At 38.6% G+C, this 17,511-nt stretch overlaps 1 protein-coding gene across 2 annotated transcripts in view; it reads left to right on the top strand.

Moving 5' to 3' along the window:
• Window positions 1-16,298, top strand: part of DIS3 (DIS3 homolog, exosome endoribonuclease and 3'-5' exoribonuclease) — a 30,943-nt gene extending 14,645 nt beyond the window's left edge. For both annotated transcript variants that reach the window (XM_063444695.1, XM_063444696.1), the window contains exons 11-22: window positions 21-137; window positions 1,328-1,429; window positions 3,708-3,772; window positions 3,861-3,945; window positions 4,995-5,122; window positions 6,915-7,001; window positions 8,137-8,293; window positions 9,291-9,505; window positions 9,928-10,096; window positions 12,224-12,382; window positions 13,709-13,831; window positions 15,994-16,298. In XM_063444695.1, coding sequence (XP_063300765.1) covers window positions 21-137; window positions 1,328-1,429; window positions 3,708-3,772; window positions 3,861-3,945; window positions 4,995-5,122; window positions 6,915-7,001; window positions 8,137-8,293; window positions 9,291-9,505; window positions 9,928-10,096; window positions 12,224-12,382; window positions 13,709-13,831; window positions 15,994-16,074 — 1,488 coding nt within the window. In that variant the 3' untranslated portion in view covers window positions 16,075-16,298. The remainder of the gene's footprint in view (window positions 1-20; window positions 138-1,327; window positions 1,430-3,707; window positions 3,773-3,860; window positions 3,946-4,994; window positions 5,123-6,914; window positions 7,002-8,136; window positions 8,294-9,290; window positions 9,506-9,927; window positions 10,097-12,223; window positions 12,383-13,708; window positions 13,832-15,993) is intronic.
• The last annotated feature ends 1,213 nt before the right edge of the window (window positions 16,299-17,511 follow it).

Genomic DNA, 17,511 nt, shown 5'->3' on the forward strand with positions numbered 1-17,511 from the left:
GTTTCATTTTGAAATGACAGGATATGAAGCACAGAATTGACCTGAGACATCTTTACGTGTGCAGTGTGGATCCTCCTGGGTGTACAGACATTGACGATGCATTACATTGTCGAGAACTAGAAAATGGTAATATGGAGGTAGGTGACCTTTCATGCAGTAAAACATATATTGCTTGTCAAATCTAGCATTTTAATATGTATTTTTGAACTTGGCAATAAACTAGAAGCACTGAGAATATAGGGACAAACCCCAGTGTTATAAGTGAGGCAGTTTAAAGAAATATATAATAATAAAATAAAGGTTTTTGTTCAGATTCTTTTGTTTCTGTTCCATGCTTGTATTAACAAGGAACCATCACCTTTGAGTTGCACCTTTATTTATCACTCTGACTATTGAAATATGTATTTATTGAGGTGAGGCATCCTGTGGTACCAATTATAAAACACAAGGGTTACTGGTGCCACCACCTTCCCATTACATGCTATGCACACACATGTGACGGATCAGTCATGTTTTCAGTAAGTGTTGCCCTTGCTGTAAGGCACACCTCTCCTGCATACCCCTGTTTGAGAAGCATCCCATAACAGGCTAAAAGTCCCCAACACTTTATGTGGGCTTTGTAGTATGTAAATAAAACGTATTCCCCGCACTGCTGCTGTCACACACAGCCTCCCCCTCCTTCTCCTTGCAGGCTTGCTTTTCCTTAGGTTAAAATAAGCAGGAGGAACACCAAACTGAAAACGGACCTGCAGGTTTTAGGCAAATCTATAAATTTTCTAGCAAACTGTATTCTCTATCATTTGGAATTAAGTTGTAGTACCCTTTAACTATACCCATTTATATTTCTTTCTTTGAATAAAAGCACAACTAGTAGAAAGCTGTTGGAATGTGACACTATCTATGAAGTGTCTGTCTTTGAATGGATCAATATGATTCTAAAATATCTCTCTATCAAACCTAAAACTGACTGCTTTAAGGTGTTTTTGTAAAGCAAACTACAAATGAAATATTGCACCAGTTGTTATTTTAATGAGTGTTCTCACCTGCTTGAACTTTTTCTAAAGTGTGTGTATATATAGACCAGTTGTTGTTGTTGTTGTTGTTGTTGTTGTTTTTTTTGTTTTTTTTTCTTAGTAAGCAAAAGCCCATCTTGAACGTTTTTTTTAGACAACCGTGTTCAGATCATAAAATATTGGATAAAAGGTTGTTGTTTTTCCCCCCTTATTTTTCTATTTCATAATAAATTGACTCATTCCGTTGCCTGTAACCATTTAAAACAGTTTTTCCATTTGGGTACTAAGCATATGGCAATTTATTTTCTTTCAAGGTTGGTGTCCATATTGCAGACGTCAGTCATTTTATTCGACCTGGAAATGCTCTAGACCAGGAATCGTCTAACAGAGGAACAACAGTCTATCTATGTGAAAAGGTGAGATTTGCTAACAAACATGCGTACAGCTTGGAGTTCTAATGTAGTTATTAACCACAAACATGATAACAGGTAAATGTTGGCATTGTCAGAAAATGTATACCTTATTGTTCTGTTGACAGACACCAACATTTCTTAGTTGTAGCCAACTTAACTTAAGGTGTTGAACCGTTAATGAGCAGTTTAACTTCAAAAGACAGCTCCCGATTGCTCTGCTCCTCTACACCACAAACAGGGTATGTATCTTTTTTTTCCCACTTCATTATTTTTTTTTTTTTTATGGGGATCTAATGATGCCTGATTGAAGCCTGCAACAGAGCGAATCAGTAGAGGAGCAATGCAATTGGGTGCTGTCTTCCAGAGTTTTTGAGTTAAACTTGCCTTTAACCATGTTAACCTGGGACCTCCACATCAAAACAACAACGTGCAGTTAAGTTATTATGGTGCCCAGGATATCCCTTTACAAGTGGAACATTTGCCATGGAAACAGGCGGAACTAGACTCCCTATTTCAAATGTTTTTTTTTTTTTTTTTTTAATTCTTTATTTTTCTTGTGCATAGTTTAACAACGAGCGTGTAGAGCCACAACAGCGTTTACAAGCCTTTCCATAGCATTACAAAGCGTGGCAGGTTAGACGGCACTTTTTTTTTTTACTACATGAAAATATCATACGATTAGACATCATGTTTGTAGTATAACATGCTAGGCTAAACATGCATATAACAGAACTAATTGCTCTTTAGGTGATGCATGTGTGTCTTAGCTGTAGTGTGACATATAGGCTTTAGGAGCCCAGTGATTAAGTTAACTAGATATGTTAGCAGAAAGAAAATATAATGAGAAAGATTACAAGAGAAACATGCATAACTTTGTGTAGGTAAAACATTGTGATGCTGTCACTGCCTGTGGATGAGACGTTGATGTGTTATACTGCTAAACAGAATGCAGGCTGGAGTTAAACATAATAATAGTAGCTGACTTATGTGGTATGCCTGTTCTCTTGACTGCCTGAGCTATACATGAGGACATTCTATGTAATAACGACAGGCCTGAGTAGCTTAAAAACAGAGTAGGTAAAGCATTCAAGACATTTTAGAATTCGGTTTGTCTATATGATACACAGCGCAAATATACTGGTGTATGACATGGGAGGCTTAGTTCAGTGCTAAAATAATGCAAAAAGGTGATGAGAAACAAACAGATAAAAAATAAAAATCGACATAGGCATTACAAGCAAGAGCAGAACACATGCCCCTCCGGTTTGCACTCGTCGGCACACTCCCGCCGCTGACTTGTGTGCAGGAAGCGATGGCAGGGCTCCGGCAAGTAGGAGAGTCCAGTGAGTGCCGCTCCGTCAGTTTGAGCCCTGATCCTGTGCCCGGAGATCCTGGTCGGGGTGATCCATCCAGGCGTTGGGCTGCAGTGTGAGGCACATCCTCGCAGGTCTCAATGCCCAGGAAGGCAGCTGTAGGGGACCGGACCCAATCGCCTGGTACAATTGCTCGGGCTGCAACTTCATCTGCTGGTGTGGCAAGACAGTCCAGGGGTGGGTGCACCAGCCAGCTCATAGCAGTGTTGTGGTTCCTGTCTGCTGGTAGTCAGCTTTTCCAGTACACACCGTGAGGCAGCCATTTTGTCTGGAAAGCGCAGGTGTTTGAGAGCAGGCTAAGGTCAGTGGGATCTGTTCCAGATGGGGTCAGATCTCTCCATTGTGGGCCGGGATAACCCCCCCGGCCCATGGGGGGGGGGGGAGCGGGGCCTGTGAGGAGTGTCACAGGGTTGCTGTGTAGCTGCTAGATTAACGAACAGGGCGGCGGCCGTCCACCCTGCTTCTCTCCCGTTTAGGCCGCAGGCTCCAAAGTTTCGTGTAGCCCTCAGGGTCCCCAAAACTCCCGATCTTGGGGTCTGCGGTAGTGCCCACAGCTCCCTGCTCACTTTGCAGTACTTCCAGGCTGAAATCAGAGCCATGTGTGCCATAGTTTTCAGCCCAAACAGCCAGATTTGGCAGGAGCCTCTCCCGCATGCGACCGGTCAGCACGGCGGTCAGGCCCCGCCCCCCCTATTTCAAATGTTTGCACCTTTTGCTAAATCTCCTTCATTTAGAAATGCACAGTTCCACTATTTAATTTACAGACCTCACAAAACATGAGCAAACAAAATATTAAACCTGAGCAAACAGATAATGGAAAGTGTCAGTTCCCATTTAAGGTAGCAGGATCTAACAATACACACACACAGTATGATCAAATTAATTTGTGCTTCTGTTCCCCACCCCAGAGAATTGACATGGTACCAGAACTGCTCAGCTCAAATTTATGTTCGTTAAGATCAGAAGTGGACAGGTAAGTGTGTTATTCGTAATGTTGTTATAGTCATATGATCTATGATATATATATTTATTTTTGTATTTATTTACTTATATATTTTCAGGTTGGCATTTTCATGTATTTGGGAGTTAACACATGATGCAAAGATCGTAAATACAAAGTTCACAAAAAGTGTTATCAATTCCAAAGTAAGTGCCTAAGTCCCGTATATCAGACAGTATACTGCCTATCTATGTAATATGAATTTTACCTTTTTGCTTTCTTTGTTACATAGTGTGTTTTGTTATTTTTATCTCTGCCACATCTTCTCAAGCTTTTTCATTTTAACTTTGCTGAATTTGAATGATTCAGAATAAAGACAGTAGCTCACTATTGTAAACAAACATTCCAGGATCATCCCCTTAGACCCAATATGAGTTTAACAAATCTGAGTCTTCAACATGATTGGTTCTACAGCTGGTAACCTTTATTCCGTTACATGACGTGTGCATTTTGACAAAGACCAGTTTTGGTCAAAACGTTGCCAGCTGCAATTGGGGTTGAATAAAGGTAATCAGTCACAGAATCTAAGGTTTTGCAGAGCCTTTTATTATTTTTGGTATACTTTGCTCAATTGTGGCCACATTTGATGCTACACATGTTGTGAATGGTTTTCTTTCTAGATTGCCAAGACCTTACATCTGAGATATCCAGTCCCCAAAGGCTGGTTTTCCAATTTAGTATTTAGTTCAGTTTTGTCAACTTTACTAATAAAGTAATAGTTGAAATAAGAGCATTTGGCAGCCCTTTCACTAGGTGTCTTTCTTTGTGAGACCTCTTAATCAGAGTTTTGTTTGGGTGTGGATCCTTAAACAATCTGTTCTTCCATAATCTAGATTTGGTATAATGTCTGGTTATAGTAGACTTTGCAAGGAACAATATTTTTTAATTGCATTATCTTTTGATAGCATAAGTGGCAATGATGTGAATTACAAAGAAATAGGATAGATCTACTTTAAGTTAAACTAAACCTAAACCTAAAAACTAAAGTTAAATTAAACCTATACAGCCAGTGTTTGGTAGATTTTCTATTGGTATGTCTCTAGTGACTTTGTCTAGTGTGGGATAGAATATCCTTGATGTCAGGCAAAATTTTTTATCAAAATAACATAAAATTAACAAAGACAACACTTGTTTTTTTTTAAGAACTTTTGTGTTTACAATCTACTAATAGTTGCTTTTCCATATTCTCTCGCAGGCTTCCCTTACATATGCTGAAGCACAGATGAGAATTGATTCACCGACCATGAATGATGAGATTACCACAAGCCTCCGTCTGCTGAATAAATTAGCAAAGATTTTGAAGAAGCAGAGAATAGATAATGGGTAAATTATTGAATATGCTTATTTCAGTGACCTTTTCCGTTCAAGCTCGGCCATTTGTCCTTGACAAGAAAGTGACTTTTGTAGTTAAAGATCAAGCACTCAATGTGTTTGAAGTAGGCAAAAATAATGAATGTACACAACAACATTTCTAGAATAGTGTCCTAGTGTTTATCACAAGGCATTGACTTTTTTTTCCAGTTAATGAAACACTATTATAAGTTACATTTCTGCACTTATATGTAGGTAGCTCAAACACACACACTGTATACAATTTTAGGAAAATTGTTTTTTGTTTTATCAAGCATTCACATTTTCAGAGTTGTATAGTGGAAAAAACACAACTTTAAAATGCAGGGTTGTTGCAAGGAAATTGTAAATTTTAGGCCAATATATACTCAGTAGAAACATTCTCTAACTAAGCTATTTTTCCAGCTCTCTGTTTTTGCTTAAGGTGTAACAATCTTTAAACTAAAATGCTTGAACACAAAGGAAGATGACGTTTTGTTGTATTATTACATACATTGTGATATTTCATGGATCATATCACTTCATGATCTTTTAGAGGGACAGTCTAAGCACAGCCTTAACAAAGTGCTTTTGGTGCACAGACACGTGTTTGGAAAATGCTATGCTCTTTTTCAGAGAAATTGCAATGTTTATGTGTGTCCAATACCATGCTAGTGTCTCTCAGGCTGAGACAGACTTCTTCTTCATGAAGACATTCAAATACCAAAGGTCTTCAAGTTCTGCATCATCTCACACAGCATAATGATGAACCCCAACTGTTAATGCTTCGCATTAAGAGAATGACTAACGAGAATTGGACAGAATTTGTCACTGTTGACTTAATCGGCAGGGGGGGTGGGCAGAACAGTAATCTATACACTCACTATTCTAAACAACAAGTGAGGAATACAACAGGTTGCTCCTAATCATATACAAATGATAAATACAAATGATTATTACACATCGTCGAGCACTGGATCCTATTAAGACCAGAGCAGGTTTTCAAACTCTCTGACATCTGAGTGGGCAATCACACATTTTTATGTTTTCCACAAACTGAAAAATACACTATTGGTTCTCTTTTCTATCTCTTCCATGTACCCACAAAAAAAATCTCCCAGTTCTATGAGAAGCAGACCATTTGGCTAGAAGTGAAAATTTTGGACTGTGTTCCTCTGACTTTTTTCTTTTTTTTTTATTTTAAAGTGTTTTTGTCATTTGTATATTATGTATATTATTACGTGCAGCCTATTGTGTGTGTTCCTCGCTGTGTATCCTTTTTTTTTCAGGGGTGGGGGGGTGGGGGGTGCCTGCTTCCCAGGGTAATTTGTATTATTATTTAGCGCACTTGGTCTTTGTTAATTTACTTAACACTCTAAGGTTAAAATCAAGTATATTTATTTTAACGTTAGCGCTTCTTTCCTAGCACTATCCTTCCGTATGGAATTGTTTTTGGCAATTACTTTACATTGGTCTGTCTTTAAAGCATGTCTTTTTTAAAGCTACAATGTTAAGTGTAAGGAAGAACTTTTCAACTCTATGTTTAATTGTTTGTGTCATTATTGTGGAATACACTTATACTAGAGCATAATCAATCATGTGTTCATCTGACAATCATATCCTGGTTAATAGGCTTGCACATCACAACAGAACGGATTAAATTCCATTAAATGAGTCTGGAATTGATGAGGAGAGGCAGGGGAGTAGATTTAGTGTATATAAAACAGAACAATTACCTGTAATATCTGCGTACATTTTTGTGTTTTTTCTTTTTTTTCTTTTCCAGGGCTTTAACGCTTTCTTCACCTGAGGTTCGATTTCACATGGACAGTGAAACACACGATCCCATAGACCTTCAGACAAAGGAGTTAAAGTATGTGTGTAAATTAGTCTGCTTTGGTCTGTACTTTTCTTTGACCACCTCTGCAATGCACATCAAATGAATATATTATTTTTTAATTTTATTACCGAGCTAACTGTCCTGTTTAGGTGACAAATTTTGGTTGCTGAGTCGCAGATGGGAGCTAGCATATTTTGTCTTTTAAATAAAGTTTTAGAAAAATAACTACTGTTAAATAGGAAGCCATGTTAATTGTGATATAGCAATGAAAAGTAGGGTTCAAAACTTCAAATATTGAATGTGCGCTCCAAATACATAAATGAAGTGGGAGGAAGTAGATAAACTGTATAAAAAAAAATATATACATTTAATAATAAGAACAGTTCAAGAAATAGATCCCCACAGTCAGTGTAGATCTATTCAGGAATAATATAGCTCTAAAAATCTGACATAAATCACAGTATACAATGTATCAAAAAATCTAATACAATTCTAACCGCAAGATAAGTTACATAAACCTCCCAAAAATGGAGGAAGAAAACCTTGCTACAGTTTCAAGTAAAATGAAGCAACATGTAGCAGCCTAAAGTGAGAGGTTTAAGCCAGCAAAAAAAGAAGGGGAAAGAGGGGGGGGCAGATCTTCTAAATGTTACAAAAGTGAAAAATTAAGTTAAAAAAAAAATCAGAAGTGTGGTGCACTTTTGGCAAAAGTCACGTTCATGGGAACTAAAATCTGCATGATATATATATATATATATATTTTTTATCGGTTTCAATATTCTACGTTTATTGCGCGGACAATGATACGTTAAAAATTGCACATTTGCAATGGTGCGTTTGCGTTTTACATCTAAAAAAAACAAAAATCTGAAATAGGATGTGTAATGATTCTCAGTCCATGAATTAAGCTCTTCATTGTGAAGCAGTGAGTTTCAGTCCCCCAGAAAAAGAAAACTACTTATACATATTGGCATTCCATTTTATTTTTATTTTATTTTTTTATTTCATTTTTTTAAGATGACTCCAGAAATATAATACATTCGCCCAAAAAAAAAAAAGTTTGGTTTTCATGGAGGAAGTATGTATAGTGGCAATACACATGTCTAACGGCTCCAGTATTGGCTACAAATCTAGACATAATTATTTTTATATACATCTTGTTTTTCAGAGAAACTAATTCCATGGTGGAAGAATTTATGTTACTTGCAAATATATCTGTGGCACAAAAGATTTATGATGAGTTTCCTGAATATGCTCTTCTCCGAAAGCATCCAGCACCTCCACCTGCGAACTATGACATTCTGGTGAAGGCGGCAAGGTCCAAGGTAAACGTTCTTTTTAGCCATTACAGCAGTGTCAGCAAGAGTGAAGCTGATCAAAGCAGTTCAATACAATTTTTATAAGGTTTATAAGGTTATTAAAGGAACTGCCCATAGGTGTCATGATTCAAAATGCAGTTTTATTAGTGCACTTTGTTTGCTTTTGACATGGACACTCAATCCTTTTAGCACAACTGTTTGCCAGTAGGGGTTCAAAGCTAAACTGTGCTGTCAGTGGTATTGAATTGGAAGCACGTTCATGTTCGCTTCTGATGCCTGCACAGACACACATTGTGACATCCTTTGCTCTAAGGCACGCTGCTCATTTACTGGTGCAGTTTGTTCTGGCACGTCATAATACTGTGCAATTATGATAAGCAGTACAAAAACTCAGGATCTAATGAGCATTACTGCTGCTTTAAATTCTTTTGTACACATTTTTTTGAAGTCTTTGGCTAGAATTGTGTAGAATTTCAAAGTATATTTGACACACTATCAGACCCTACAAGACCATTTCTTTACCGTATGTTATTTAAAATTTAATGCATTGTAAGAACTTGGATTTGAATAGCTAAGAAAGCTTGCAAAGTAAGAATGTGCTATTCTCCTTGTTAAATCACCTAATGGCAATGAAGCTTTTCACTGGATGAGAATCCTTGCGCTGAATGTGGATTTGACTTGCCAATCATTGATGGATTTATTCACAGTAGGGTGAGAGTGGCAAGTTGATAATTGAGATGTTTAATTTTGACCAAAATGTCCAGAATAATTCTTCAGTTCCTACTTTTTTGGTCCATTATTTTTTCAAATCCATCATTGATTCACTACATATCATGGCATACTGTGTAGACGCTATATCTGGTTACCTTACATGTTAACATTTATGTGATGAATTCACAACATGTATTCTATGATGCCAGCATATTTTTTTTTTTGTAATTCATAGTATTTTTTTGTATCTTGTAATTTTTGTACGTGTTGTTTGTTTTCATTGTTTTGACAGGATTTGGAAATTAAGACGGACTCTGCCAAGGCTTTAGCAGATTCTTTAGATAAAGCCGAATCTCCTGAATTTCCTTATCTGAACAACTTACTGAGGATCCTGGCTACTCGGTGTATGATGCAAGCTGTCTACTTTTGCTCAGGAATGGACAATGATTTCCACCATTATGGTCTAGCCTCTCCCATATACACACACTTTACTTCTCCGATCAGAAGGTACAGTGATCGCACAGAAATCATTCTCCCGTGTAACCTAAATAATGGTGATATAAATGACTTGGATAGTTTGTACATTAAAAACAAATTATGCTTCTTGCGGATTTTGGGATAATTCTTTGCAAATCCTTCTCTTTTGTTTGAAGAGCTCAGATGCACCAAATACATAGTTAGTACACTACTATAACAATTGGCAAATAAGAGAAAACATCACCCATGTAATAGAAGGGAGCATTCTATAGACCTCTATTTCCAAATTATCAATATAGCAAATAGGGCACTTTTGATGCAAAATGTAGACATATGTTATAACATGCCATTACTTGTGTGGTTGGCTTGTAGTTTAGCCACGGTTTTCCAGGCTAAGGGCTTGTTGTTGCTTAATGATTTCTGTGCAGGTAATGCATTCTTTCTCTCTCTAGGTATGCTGATGTCATTGTTCATAGGCTTCTTGCTGTGGCTGTGGGTGCAGATAGCACTTACCCAGATCTTACAGATAAACATAAACAGGCTGAAATCTGCAAAAATATCAACTTCAGGCATAAAATGGCTCAGTATTCGCAGAGAGCATCAGTTGCTTATCATACACAGGTATGTGTCAAAATATTTTTCAAATTAATCAAATATTCAACAAATTACTTGTGTTCTACTATTAAATATAAAAAAATATATAAAATTGGCAGTGACTAAGGTAAAAGATTTTTTGCTTAGCACTTCACACTGCAAATATGTCATGACATTTAAAGCGGAACTGTCACTGCTCTGGAAACTCAACCATTGAATAATGGAAATCACCTATAATTCATGTTAACCATTTTTGCTTGTGATCTATTTTCTTGTAAAATATGTATTAAAATAACATTGCAAGCACCATGACCACTACAGACAGCTATTGTCATCTTGGTGCCAGAAGTGACCTGGCATCTCCCAGTTTTTTGTCAAGCCAGTTTAGAACAGCTTGACATATTATCTGGATCTGTCTGGTGTCCACACCACTTCTGTTTTTTCCTCCTTGATGTCTTGAGTTAAGCAGGTCCGATACAGGACTGTGCCCATACTGGCTGGGAGCTGAGGCCATCAGCGCCTGATGTAATAAAAAAAATGATTTGATACATTTCTCTGTCAGTGCAGTCCTGCTATCATAATCAAGCAAAAGTGGTTATGGTGCTTGTGGTGTTCTTTTTAATAAATTACATCACAACACATCTCAGTCCAAGCACAGCCAGGATAGGCCATGCAAATGAGTTAAAACAGGTGAACAGAAGCATTGTTTGAATTTCTACTCATCAGTTAATTATGTTCGATAGTAAAAGAGAAGACCTTTATAACTATGATTCGCAGGGAGCCAAAATGGGGAGGTGCCCACTTCTAGGATAAATTTGTAGGTTTCTACATTTTATTTTTCAAACCTCTGAAAAATAAATTGCTAAATATAGCTATTTTGTCTGTTTACATTTTAAGATGTTATCATCAGTGCTTATCTTCAGTAGCTGTAGTTGTAAATTATTTTATTTAAATGAGAATTATCTCTGCCACCAGCTCCTTTTGCCATCTGCAGCTTGGTCTTCTAAGCGTACCCTGGGATTTATGTATAAAGAGCATTTCTAGGGCAAAGGTCTGAAAATGGAGCAGCTGATTTTAAAAGCATTGCCATGTTAATACTGCTTACTTCATATACACAATATGTTTCTGTCACGGGAGATGGGACTCCTCGTACGTGTTCCCTTAATTATACTTTGTATCGTCTAATGTTTCCCTGCATTCTAATGGAATTGTTTCCTTCTGTTTGTTACCGAACAGATTCTGTGGGGTCCCCTTGTTCGCAAATCATCATGTTTAGGCTTGATTGGAAGATTGTGCTTGTCACATTCTAAATATGATAAAATGAGGCTTGAGTATTAATCTGTGGATACGTATTTATGTCTCTTTTGGATATGATATTGGAACACAAGGCTTGTTCGTATCTAATGACTCCTTATCTTAGATGGAATCAAGATATATGGCAAATGAGAGTTAGTTTATACTGAATCCAGACTTCCAGGCCACTTATGTGTGAAATCTCACACCTTACACACCTTACAGAGTAGCTCGGCTTGGGTCCCAGCTTCAAAGAGGAATTTAGGTTGTAAACTCTGACCTCCCATATAATCTAATCAACCCCTTTTGAAATCGACAATACCACCTCTACCAGGCAGCCAGTTCATATATGCACGAACATAACTTTCATTTTACTGAACCAATCTGAGTGCTTTTTGGATATGTTGTGCGCTCAGATCGTGGCTATTCGGGAATATAATTTGTGTGCGGTTCTGATGCTGTTGCTGTTTTTGTGATATGTAAAAATTGTATGTAAGTTTTCCTATTTGAGAGATAATTGGATTAGGTTAATTGGCGCTCAAACACAATGGCTTGTGGGAAGGAAACCTCTGTGATTTTGTATTAGAAAAATTTGTGTGGCCTAATAAAGTTCAGATTACTGCATTTACTCAATACGATTGGTTGCATCCATTATATTGGGGAAACTCTACACAAAGGGAACACTTTCACTATATTCAGCACATCTGGAATTAGGACTAGTGGAGGATTGAAAGAATAACCGCAATAGACTCCCGAACCCGTGACCGTTTCCATAATCACTGCTTATGTAATTGTTTCCCAGTTTTGCCTATTCAATATTTACTTTAATCATATGCTTCTTTATTACTTTTCCTATTACAGCTCTTCTTCAAAACCAAGGGGTTAGTGACCGAAGAAGGATATATATTATTTGTGAGAAAGAATGCAATCGTTGTTTTAATACCAAGATTTGGGTTAGAAGGAACTGTATTTTTTGAGGAAAAAGATAAAAGGAAGCCACTTCTAGTTTACAATGATGAGGTGAGAACTGATATAACAGTAGCAGCATGTTTAAGGGGGAGATCTGGATGTACGTTGGCAAAACAAGTGGTGTGAAGTTAACAAAAATGGACTGAAGGTTTTATTGACAGTGTTGCTGTAGCTTGTAATGTGCTGTCAAAATCTAAAACATGAAAATCTTGTGTAAATGGATTAGATTTTCATGAAATATTTATTGACTTTTGCCTGTTAAAACTCTGTGTAAAAAAACAAAAAAAAACGCATGGCGGTTTGGAGTTTTGTTATTGCTTCTTGTAACCGTGATCAGCCAGCATGGTATGCTCTGCTTGTTTAGTACTGGCAGGTCTGTACAGCATTACTGTGTAGAGTAGGACATCCCATTGTGAATACGATGCTTGAATACCAGAATGTTACAGTTAATGATAGACCATCATTGGCCGTACGGGGTTAAAGTAAAACAAATTACAGTTTCCCAAACAAAATAAAACAAATTACAGTGTATGCAAAGAGAAAAATCTAAAATTGTGAAAGTGAAAAGATTGATGGTCAGTGAGCTCTATAGTGACTGCCAAAAAAATATACATTTGTCTAAGTGAATTGTGTGGTATTGGTTACTAATGCTTTAGGTTAAAGGACCACTACAGGTGGTCAATTTGTCCCCCCCACCCTCATGGTCCCACTCCTGCTGGGTACTAGGGGGAGAAAGGGGTTAAACTCTTACCTTTCTCCAGCGCCGGGGAATCTCCTCCCTCTTCCGACGAATGCCCATGCGTGGCAAGAGCCGTGCGCGCATTCAGTCAGTCCATAGGAAAGTATTTCTCAATGCTTTCTTATGGACGCAAGCATCTTCTCACTGTGAGAATCACGGTGAGAAGCGCCTCTAGCGGCTGTCAGTGAGACAGCCACTAGAGGCTGGATGAACCCGAATGTAAACATAGCAGTTTCTATGAAACTGCTAGGTTTACAGCTGCAGGGTTAACCCTAGATGGACCTGGCACCCAGGCTACTTCATTGAGCTGAAGTGGTCTGGGTGCCTATAGTGGTCCTTTAACAACCAGTAAGCTTCCAAAGCTCATGTTTGAAAACTGTGGAACTTCTGCCTTGAACTTTTGTCAGTTCCCATTGCTGGTGACAGCTGTTGCAGACTGGCAAATTCTTATCCATCTTGAGAGTAGGTCAAAGTACTTTTGCATCACAATCTCCTGGCAGATAAAGTACCATGATGTGTGAACACCAGCAGTTTTTGTGTCAAATTGTAATCTGATTTTATAATTTGTACATGCTAAATTATACAAGTATTGAAACTAACTTATCCACATAATATGCAATATTTTTCTTTTTGTCTAGATTCCCTCCTTGAAAGTAGAAAACACCACATTTTACATGTTTGACAAAGTAAAAGTGAAAATCACATTGGATGCATCTAACCTCCAACATCAGAAGATCCGCATGGCATTAGTGGAACCAGAGGTCAGTATATTTAATTTTTTTTATTTTTATTAGACCATTCTCGTTCTCTACAGCTCAGAGCACATATGTGCACTTTGAGCTAGGAGGGGGAGTGAGGGAGTGGGGCGTGTACAGAGGCAGGCAAGATTAGAAAAAAAACAAATCTGGAGGAATTATTATAAATTAGTGGAGGTGTATTTTAAAGACAGATTTAACATTAGGCAGTATGGAACAGAGTTCCAGGTTGCCTAAATCACATGTACCAGAGGTGTAACTACCCCTCGGCATAAAAGTGAATATATTTCAAACAGAAACGCTGCACATACACATTCATGGTCATGGTGGTTAAAGTAACCCTTTAAAAATAACTTGCATTCAGTACTTTTCATTACTAGGTCATTTGAAATTGTGCCTCCTGTAACCAAAACATTTGGTGACCCACACCTAGTCTGCTCCTACTAGCTTTGTGTGCACTGGTCAGCCCTGTACTCATACTGACATTTACTGAAAGGGGGCTCTAACTAGCTTAGATGATCAGGAGTTCTGCCTTGTCTGCAAGACTGGATCCTCCAGTCACATTACCGTCTTATTGTATACATGTAGTATCAATATCTTGGGCAGAAAAATCATCGGTCTCTACTGCCTAAATACATTTTTCCTCTGCTGCAAAGAGTCATTCTGAAAACATTCAAGGAGGAAGCAGATGTCATTCTCATGTCCCTTGGTCAAGAAGAAGCTGGTGTTCTGATCTTGTGAGGATATACATTTGGCCACAAAACCAGGTTCTGCAAGATCTGACCTTCTCCTTCAATGAGCATTACAACCCAAAGCCTCCTGCCATTTCAGCGTGGCTGCTGAATGGTAGATCCTAAGTAGTTAAACTTTTCAAGGGAAAGGAGTGTGTCATTTCCACTAGATGATGTAAAAAGGTCTAGAAAAGGCTCTAATCGTCATGTCTCCATTCCATGGGTTCCAAATGTTCTTTAGGATGGATTTTCCCAGGTTCTGCAGGCGGGTAACACAGTTATAGTTCGCAGCCCTTGTTTGTTTCTTGAATCTGGAGATTGCAAGATGTTATTGGATTAGAATATTTTCTGATGCAATCTCCAGGTCAAAGCATTGCTATTTTTCCCCAGTTTCAGAGTGGCCCGAGGCTTCCAAACTTTAGATACTCTCAAAATCTACCGTTGTCCTTGACTGTGCCTAGAAAACACAAGAAGGTGTCCTGCATGGCAATCTGCAGTTTGATAATTCAGATGATCAGGACTGTTTAGTTGGCTGAGGAAGGATCCAGTGACAGTGACCGCTCATTCTACATGTGCAGTGTCAATGTCTTTGGCTGGAAAAAAAAAAGACATCTCTAATATACAACACAATATTTTGGAAAATATAGAACTTTTTTCCCCCAGGGCATTATTATCTAAATATATTAGTCTCTGATTCGGTTTTAAGCAGACATGTTCTGTCTGCAGTTGTTTGTTAAAGGACCACTCTAGGCACCCAGACCACTTCAGCTTAATGAAGTGGTCTGGGTGCCAGGTCCAGCTAGGGTTAACTAATTGTTTTATAAACATAGCAGTTTCAGAGAAACTGCTATGTTTATCAATTAGTTAAGCCTTCCCCCTAATACTCTAGTGGCTGTTTCACTGACAGCCGCTAGAGGCGCTTGCGTGATTCTCACTGTGAAAATCACAGTGAGAGCACGCAAGCGTCCATAGGAAAGCATTATGAATGCTTTCCTATGTGACCGGCTGAATGCGCGCGCAGCTCTTGCCACGCGTGCGCATTCAGCCGACGGGGAGGAACGGAGGCGGAGAGGAGGAGGAGAGCTCCCCGCCCAGCGCTGGAAAAAGGTACGTTTTTACCCCTTTCCAGAGCCGGGCGGGAGGGGGTCCCTGAGGGTGGGGGCACCCTCAGGGCACTCTAGTGCCAGGAAAACGAGTATGCTTTCCTGGCACTAGAGTGGTCCTTTAATTTATCCTCCCTTTGCATTGGCATGTCTCTGTTTGTTGTAGGAGGATGTCAGGGAAACATTTCCTTTGTTGTCTTTCTTTACACCGACATATGAGAGGAGCCTATTTCTCTGTCCATACAAAAGAGAATGGTAATGGTTAGGTTGTTTTCAACCTAAAATTTGTTTGTGAGGGTGTGTAGTAACCCATATTTTGTTCCTCTTTTTACAGATACCTGGTTTTAACGCACTAAGTGACCAAAGAAACGCAAATGGTGAACCAACTGTCAAGAAGAGTAAACTAGAAAAGTAGATGTCTTATTCAAAAGGCAACAGATCAATATGTGAACTCTTTTGTAAATGGTGTACTTTACGACAACAATTTTAATCTTATTTTATAGTTTTTTTTTTTTTTTTTTTATACATATTTTACCAAGCACACTGTGAAATATCATTTCTGTATCTGCTTCAGTGGTCTGGAGAAATCCAAATAAAGGGACAGTGTCCGAGTACACTGTTTTAATCTTCAGATAGAAGAGTTATGAATTTATTCATTCATTTAAAAAAAAAAAAAAAACAAGACACACATACCGTTTGTGTATATAATTAATACAATTACAAAAAAAATAGTTTTACTACAAACGGAAACTTTACTTCAAAAGCCTACACCAGGGATAGTCAACCTTTTAATACCTATCGCCCACTTTTGTATCTTTGATGGTAAAATGTCCTTACCGCCCACTATTGCCGCAGTAACTAATTTTATAGCGCAAGTGTGATTTTGTAATTTTTTATTATTTTTTTTTAGAAAGATTATTTTTAATATGTACTTAAATTTCTAAAAAAAATTCCTATTCTACTTTTTTTTTTCTATGTGTCTCTGTGAGATATGGTGTGTGTGAGAGAGTTGAAGTGTGTGTGAGGGAGGGGTGTAGTGTGCATGTGAGGGGGCAGTCTGTGTAAAGGGTCAGCTTGTGTGTGTGTGTGTGTGTGTGAGGGGCCAGTGTGTGTTTGTGTGTGAAGGGTACATAGGGTCTATGCTGTGTGTAGCTGAGTGAGATGTGAAAATCTATCTTAATGTCTCCCCCTCCCTTCTTCTTACCCTTTACCAGGGAGCGGGGACATAATGCTGCAAGCCATGGTGGTCCAATAGTGGCATGTTCACTTTAGCCTGCAGCTCTTTCAGAGAAACTGCTATGTTTACACTGCAGGGTTAATCCAGCCTCTAGTGGCTGTCTCATTGACAGCCGCTAGAGGCGCTTACGCGCTTCTCACTGTGATTTTCACAGTGAGAAGATGCCAGCGTCCAGAGGAAAGCATTGACAATGCTTTCCTATGGACGGACTGAATGCGCGCGGCTCTTGCCGCGCATGCACATTCAGCTGATGATGTCCAAAGGAGGAGGAGGAGGAGAGTCCCCAGCACCGAGGGAACCCGGCGCTGGAGAAAGGTAAGAGTTTAATCCCTTCCTCCAACTCCAGCCCTGAGGGTTGGAGCACCCTCAGGGCACTGTAGTGGTCCTTTAAGTATTCAAATCCTCACGTCATTCTACACGGTTTAGGATGTATTTATTTAAAGGAGTGAATTAAAAACACTCACAATTTGTAGATCTACAACGAGCGTATAATGAGAATGCTGCAGTGAGAGGCTGTTTGTAGTTGTCACGGTCCTACATTCCGGCCGGTAGATGTGAGTTAGTATAAGGTGCCGCGTGCGTTCCACTACAACTCGTTAGTTAGGCGGTTGATGC

This window comes from Pelobates fuscus, chromosome 1 (genome assembly GCF_036172605.1).
Source record: "Pelobates fuscus isolate aPelFus1 chromosome 1, aPelFus1.pri, whole genome shotgun sequence".
In the NCBI taxonomy this organism is placed as follows: Eukaryota; Metazoa; Chordata; class Amphibia; order Anura; family Pelobatidae; genus Pelobates; species Pelobates fuscus.